The following is a 6,857-nucleotide window of genomic DNA, read 5'->3' on the forward strand; positions in this document are numbered from 1 at the left end:
ATAATAAGTTATAGAGGTGTAGAAAAGAAATTTTTTTGAAATTATAATTTTTCCGAGCAACATTTTTTAATAACTTAATTACAAGCATACCAAATCTATTCGATTCGTCTTATATATGTGTCTGTATGCGTAAAAGTTTTTATACTTTTAATGTTACGTTTAGATATCAAACCTTTATTAATGTATATCTTTTATGTAATTTGAAAAATGTCTTACTTGGTATCTTTGATTCCTGTCTGTAATAGAACTGTAGCCAGAACTATAATGATGTAGTTCTGTTAGGTATGCTACGGCGTGGCGCTATAGTAGCTAACTAATAAAATTTAGTACATACGTTATAGGCGGCACTGTACCAGCGAAGAAAAATGCTTACGCGTGAATTCATTGCAAAAAATTATGCTAATAATATTTTATTTTTTTAATATTAAAAATCGAATTACTTTTGTATTAAAATTGGATTAGTTTTATAATAAGTTTAACATGCAGTCAATAAATGATTAACCCATTGATCTTTAAGCCGAATCTAGACTAGACTACATACATACCCAAACTTAACGATGCCGCATCTACGGCATAAATTAATTTACCTATTGGCCAATATGACTTTAAAGGTGTTGAAAAAAATCAAAAAGAAAACCCAGACGACGCTTCGGATTTCCTAATTCCTGGCGAAGACAATTTGAGTGAAAAATTTTTGTCTCGGAATAATCAGTGGGACAAACAAATGAAAAAATTTTCATACTTTGCGTTTTCCAAATCGAAAAACCTTATCTGTTCAGTAGCTGCTTCTAACGTATAAGTATCTCATCTAACACGATATAATTTTTAACTGAATATATAAAATGAAACATTGTTGAATATTAATTAAAAAAAAAATTTATTGTTTGGCATTTATATTTTTTAGAAAAAATTCTACATGGAGTATTGTTACCTGAATAATTGAAAGTAGAGATAGTATTTATTAAAAAAAAATAATACAAATTACTTGAAAATTAATTAGTACAAAATATTTAAAAAATTTTAATATTCCTGCATACATTTATTAGAAAATAAAATTTTATGTTAACTATATTCACCATTATTTTTTTACGTCCAAATTGTCTTGTAAAGTTAACTTCAAATAATCATATTATTATTATATTTAAATAAATATATCTAAAATAAATTTATTTTTTAATTTTAATCAAAAATGAAATTTTCTTAAAATTACTTTGTTTATCAAATATTGTAGCTCAAAAAATAGACAGTTTGAATAGAATATTAAGATTTTTATTATTCAAAAATGAGAACAAATGCCTATTTATTTCATTATTTTTTAAGTTAAGAAGTATGCAAATAACAACTAGTGCAATCGGTAATTTTTCTTAAATTCAGTATGAAGCGATCGCTTCTACATAAAAGAATAATCATTCTCGTTTCTGAGTGGTGAAAATCGGATTAGTTTAATCGAATATATCTAGTCACTAAAACGAGAAAAATGAAAGAAGCTGAAGGGTCGTAGACTCTTCTACACTCTACTACCGAATCATGTCTGTCTGAAATCCGTGCAAATTGTTTCACTAACCTGTTATTACTAAAAGTAAGGTACTTAATGTAACTCTTTAATTGTAGAATCATCAAATAATACTTTCTTCAAGTCTTTATAGCGTGCATCGTGAAAAAAATCATCTAGCTCATCGTCAGTTGGAATCACCGGCTGTACAATTTTCAAATAATCATCAATGGGACAGAATTCGTCGTGACCTCCCAGTCTCAACGTGGTATGCTTGTCGTTTGGCGTCCATCCAAGTGACTGCAAGACAATACACATTTTACACTGCCAGAGAATGTTCTCACGCGATATTTACTCACCTTAATTACTACTTTATTATTAGCATCTCTCCATTTTTCGAAGATCAAGCTACATCCGAATTCCGGATAAGCAAAGTCTCGAATCTCGTGAGCTCTAACGAAGGAAGCTACATTGTCATCGTGCGCACTATATAAATAAATTTTCCGAGGATTCAATTTATTCTCGTCGAGATTCATGTTCTCGACGAACGTTTTGATGATTGGACCCGTGCCGAATTTTTTCATGTCCGTCGTCAACGCGTACCCATCGAAGAAACATTGACGTATTTCTCGGAAAGTTCGTTTGACATCCGGCGTGTACCAATCGGGCAGAGGAAGACCCATATGTTCCTATATTACGTTTATTGATTATCTGCGTACTTTTTGAACGAATAAAAGGTGGCTTACGTTTGAGAATATAAGTCCAGATATCATCAAAATACATAAAAAGTTGTTTTCAAAATTTATTCCCGTTATTTGACCAAGTGTCTCGAGGAATTTTGAGAATGTGCCAATCTTTTTCTGAAACTCCTTAGATCGATGAGTTTCTACCATGATTTTCAAGTACCTTGAGAAAAAATATAAAAGGAATCGTTCTAAAATTCAATTAACATTTAACATTCGTTACATACTCTGGCCGATCGAATGACCTCAGCAATATATCCAGTTCGTGCGGGGTATAAAAATATGGCATAGGTGACCATTTCAAGTGATCGTTCCAAACTTGATCATCGGTTGGCGAATAAAGTCCAGCGAGCACAAGTTGCAGTGACATTTTCGTCCGTGAGCTGAAAGTCGAGCGAGCGTAAACGTTCTCGGGATTGGAATCGATACGCAAAAAATCGTTGTACCGATCGCGCAAAAAACAGCCGAGATCGTACGCTTCTTGTTTCCCTTTCTAAAAAAACGACCTTTCGAGGCGAGATTTTAACACCTGTACGCATAATCGATTATCAAGAAGCTTATTGGATTTGTCGCATGCTCAAGAAAATTTTCTCAATGCCAAGAGTAATTTTTGTTTTGAATGCGGATCTCGATTCAAGAACGGCAATTCCTTTATTTAAGAAACATTGATTGACGTATGCGACAAACGTGAGTTCATCGTATTTTAGCGTAATTAACGTACGTTTGTTAGTGCTCCAAGGCCCAAGGATTTGTACGCTGATTTGTCGCAATAGTCATAACTGTCCAGCTCGTGGGAGATGGGAGTTCGAGCGCCATGCCTGAATAGCTGAACAAGCGTCTTATTTTGACACACGCGTTCGAGCTACGACCAAGTCACTTCGATTGGCTACTTACCACCTGGACAAGTTCTAATTTATAATTATTCTCCCTCGACACTCGTGTGGTATACATCGTTGGAAAGAGCTGCACTACGCGGCCGTGACCGTCGGTCATCCATTCAAATTCGCGAACGCGAAAGAGAGAACACGCGCGAGCACTGCTCGCCGAGTAAAGTTCAATGCTGAAACAATATTTGAGCAGAGCAGCTGATTCAGTCAATTATCGGAGACGATGAAACGTAACGTAAATACGATAAGGCAATCTGCCTCAATGACTTGCGAGATTAACAACCAAAGGGACAAAACTCGCTCGGCATGAAGAACACAATCGAATTGAAACGGACGATCGCACGGCATATAGCGGAACGTCCAATTTTAATTGGTCTTGGCATTAGCTTGCTCGCTGGTCTGGCGTGAGTCAGCGCCGAACACTTATGTCGGGCTTTGCGAGATAACGATGTAGTTGGCTTGCGTGGAGATGTTACACGAGCACCGCGCTAAGCCTCGGTGTGCCGATGATCGACGCGACCGTGGCTATGGATTTCGCTTGGGACTTGGCGCAGGCGATTATTTATTACCGTATACTAACAAATTGGTTGCGTACATTATCTTCGTGTTCTTATCGCGCTTGGCGCGCAGCGCATCACTTTGAAGTCTCGCGTCGAACACGGTAGCAAAGCCAGATATAATTGAGTGACTCACGAATTTTATTTGTCCTCCGGCTTCACTATTATTACGTATTCTTGAATCTACACCGTATGGAATATCGTAAACTGTAGATTGGTGCTCCTATTAAGCAGAATCACATTGACTTTTGGTGCTGAATCTGCAAACGTCGGAGTAGACACGCGCTTCGAAAATCACAGCTGCGCTTTCGAGACACTTGAACGATTGGGATCTCCTGTATTTTTTAAAGTACATTTAAGCAATTGAATATGTTATTTTTTATTTTTTATAACAATTCGGAAAAAACAAATATCATTGACCTTACTGTGGCACAGGTACCGAGCACTGGTTAGAGCGATAAGGAAGAGCAATTTGAAGAACAAATATTAACTATAAAAACATAATAAATGTACGTAAAAGAAGATTGGTTCAAAAAACTTTGACGGTCAACGTGATACGATTTTTCTACGTTTTAAAAAACTTTTGCTTCGTTGGAGAACGTTGTTTTCGCTTTCTTTGGTAATTGTCTGACAAAATAATTTTCCAAAACTGTTCAGCTTCTCGTCGTCGTCAGGCATTGTATTTTTCAACATTCGATTTCATCACGACGATGTTTACCAAGTTCGTCAACGATATCCTCGCGGGTTCTGCCTTTAGTTTCAGGCATTAGACAATACGACAGGATCAAGCAAACGGCGCAAAAGCTCGCAAGCACAAAGAAACACACATCTATGCCAAGCACATCCATCGCCAATCCAAAAGTCTTAACTGCAACGGACGATACGGTCCAATAAAAAACGTAACACAAAGTTGTCGCAGAACTACTGACGTCAAACCGAAACACTTCGGAGGTGAAGACGAACGGCACGGGACCGACACCCAAGCAGTAGAACGCTATGTAAGTCGAAAGCGCGACGAGCGGTAGCCAAGAGATTGAACTCAAGTCGTAGTCGTGTCGTTGCAGGTTGAAAAACAGTCCGAAGAGCAAGTGGCTCATCACCATGCCAAAACACGAGATGAGAGTTAACCGTCGACGACCTGTGCGATCCATCAACATCGTTGAGACATACGAGGCAAATATCTGAATAACTCCGATTATCATCGGTGCCGTTTGCGATGAGATTAACGAGCCCGTACGCTGGAATATCGTTTCAGCGTAGCTCAACTGAAATCATATTGAAATGTGCTTTAACAACAAAGCTTAACGGATGTGTCGATGTGCTTGTGCTTACCATAGCCAGAATCCCGCTGAGCTGTTGACCGCCGAGTAACACGAAAGAAATGATTAGACCCATACGAGTAGCTCGGTCGTTAAAGTACTCGGGAAAAATGGTTTTTGATGCACTGTCCGAGATTTTTGTCTGTGTCATGAGTCTATTGAATAATGGTTCTACGAGAGTCTTATTGTTGCCTCTGAGAAACATCAGTGATCTGAAAATTATGAAACACTTATTAACAATAAATTAAGAAAATAAAATTGGTATAGGAGATAAAATAATTGGAACAATTGTTTCGCCATTGCTTTTGAAATTATTTCCTATTGTTCAATATTATTTTTTCCGTTGGGGACATGGAAAAATCACACGGTGACTAACTTGTAGGCTTCCAGATGTCGATTCCTCCGCATGAGGAAAGTTGGGCTCTCGGGCATCGGAGCAAAAGCCACGAGGAACAGCAGAGGAAAGGCGAGCGATAAACCGGTGAAAAGTCGATACGATAAGTGTGCACCAGCGACGTAGGCGATGAGTACACCTAAATTACCCGAGAACATCATGAGACCACCAAGAGCACCACGAATATCCTCACAAGCAATCTCACTGACGTACATTGGCAAGATAAATATTGTCATTGCAATGCTTACACCGGTAAACAACCTCGCTATGTACAGACAGAAGTGATTTTGTGCTAACATTATTAGTAACCAAGATGCGATGTGTGATATTGCAGCCAAGTAGGTAAACCATTTACGACCAAGAGGTTCGCTGAGAATGCCGCAGAATGGGGTGATTAGCAAACTGCCGATCGGTAGTAAGCTGCTGATCCATGAGATTTGCTCGTCGTTCATCGGCGCGTCGCCGACTGCTGGCGAATCACTTGAACGTAACTTCGGTATTACGGGGGATGGCCAACCGCAACTTATGCCACCGGATACTGTTAGCAGGTTCACTGTAATTATTCACTGTAAATTATTTTTCCTTGGTTTCTTACTCTTCGTTGTACGGCAAGTAAATGATCAATCACTCACTGATGATTGCAACAAGGAATTGTTGAGATTTTCCATTACTTTGCTGTCTGCTAATCTCGTTCATTGTGATAATTTGTCTGTTACTTACTTATTTACTGCTTTATACAAAGTTAACACTATTTTTTCATCTTGCCATAAGTTGTCTGATTGAATACGAAGAATACCGTTAACTGTGTGACTAGCAGCGCAGTTTCCAATTGATTCCTCTTTACAGATTGATTGGTGCAGTAACGAATAGAGAGTATTATGAATAGTAGCAGAGATAAAAAAATCTTATCAATTTATTGCGCAAATTTCACTCGCATGACGATTGACGTAAGTTCATATTTGCCGTTAAATTTGCGAAGCTTTGCGTTTCAGTATCGATGTCCGCAATGTGTGTTTGATTAGTTTTCGCTTTCTCCACACTTATGTCATTAATATTTTTCTATCAGTTACGTAAAAGACTTTGATTTTGTCTCGTAGCACTGATAAAAAATGTAGAAATAATGCAAAAATGCACATTTTTTTATGAGATATCCCACATCTAGAGAAACGATAAAATGTCTCGTATTGTTTACCGCAGTATTTTCAGATTTTGAAAATATATATTAGTTAGTAGATTATTTACCACGACATTCTTAAACAACACTGTAGGTCTCTGCTCACACGTTTATTGCTTGTATCAGAATTCGATTGGACTGTAGATGGAAACATTACAATTATTAGGATTAAACAATAAAAAGAAGGTAGTCTTTTATTTGTATCCAATCGCAAGTATCATGAAAAAATTATGCGTACAAAGAAAAACATCTTTGTACATTGTTTAAATAAACGTTCAAACCTCCTCAAAA

General features: G+C 37.3%; 2 protein-coding genes across 6 annotated transcripts; both read right to left on the reverse strand.

The window, feature by feature from the left end:
- Positions 1-1,215: 1,215 nt before the first annotated feature.
- LOC131666465 (testicular acid phosphatase homolog) lies at positions 1,216-4,223 on the reverse strand. Of its 5 annotated transcripts, none has more exons than XM_058939141.1 (8): positions 4,100-4,223; positions 3,816-4,014; positions 3,130-3,295; positions 2,957-3,061; positions 2,463-2,728; positions 2,239-2,398; positions 1,852-2,181; positions 1,216-1,792 (listed from the first exon to the last, which is right to left on the reverse strand). In XM_058939141.1, exons 3-8 carry the CDS (start codon positions 3,226-3,228, stop codon positions 1,589-1,591), a joined length of 1,164 nt encoding a protein of 387 aa, XP_058795124.1. In that variant the 5' UTR covers positions 3,229-3,295; positions 3,816-4,014; positions 4,100-4,223; the 3' UTR covers positions 1,216-1,588. The 5 variants fall into 5 exon arrangements, with proteins under 5 accessions (XP_058795124.1, XP_058795125.1, XP_058795128.1 ...); XM_058939142.1 differs by having other exon boundaries at positions 1,216-1,463; positions 1,565-1,792; positions 3,130-4,014; XM_058939145.1 differs by lacking the exons at positions 2,957-3,061; positions 3,130-3,295 and having other exon boundaries at positions 2,463-2,618.
- Positions 4,021-6,700, reverse strand: LOC131666464 (facilitated trehalose transporter Tret1-like). The gene is made up of 4 exons (XM_058939139.1): positions 6,025-6,700; positions 5,375-5,945; positions 5,012-5,210; positions 4,021-4,944 (listed from the first exon to the last, which is right to left on the reverse strand). Exons 1-4 carry the CDS (start codon positions 6,086-6,088, stop codon positions 4,366-4,368), a joined length of 1,413 nt encoding a protein of 470 aa, XP_058795122.1. The 5' UTR covers positions 6,089-6,700; the 3' UTR covers positions 4,021-4,365.
- Between the last annotated feature and the right edge of the window lie 157 nt (positions 6,701-6,857).

The sequence above is a fragment of the Phymastichus coffea genome, unplaced genomic scaffold, assembly GCF_024137745.1.
Source record: "Phymastichus coffea isolate CEN01 unplaced genomic scaffold, Cenicafe_Pcof_1.1 PCOF00058, whole genome shotgun sequence".
NCBI classification, from domain to species: domain Eukaryota; kingdom Metazoa; phylum Arthropoda; class Insecta; order Hymenoptera; family Eulophidae; genus Phymastichus; species Phymastichus coffea.

Bases quoted from the DNA above. Each gene is read 5' to 3' on its own strand.
- LOC131666465 (XM_058939141.1), bottom strand. From the start codon at position 3,228: ATGACCGACGGTCACGGCCGCGTAGTGCAGCTCTTTCCAACGATGTAT. The intron at 2,729-2,956 runs GTACGTTAATTA...TCGTTTTTTTAG, and splicing joins GCCTTGGAGCACTAACAAAC to AAAGGGAAACAAGAAGCGTA. The intron at 2,182-2,238 runs GTAAGCCACCTT...AACGTAATATAG, and splicing joins CTGGACTTATATTCTCAAAC to GAACATATGGGTCTTCCTCT.
- LOC131666464 (XM_058939139.1), bottom strand. From the start codon at position 6,088: ATGAACGAGATTAGCAGACAGCAAAGTAATGGAAAATCTCAACAATTC. The intron at 5,946-6,024 runs GTGAGTGATTGA...GAATAATTACAG, and splicing joins ATTCCTTGTTGCAATCATCA to TGAACCTGCTAACAGTATCC. The intron at 5,211-5,374 runs GTTAGTCACCGT...CATAATTTTCAG, and splicing joins CGACATCTGGAAGCCTACAA to ATCACTGATGTTTCTCAGAG.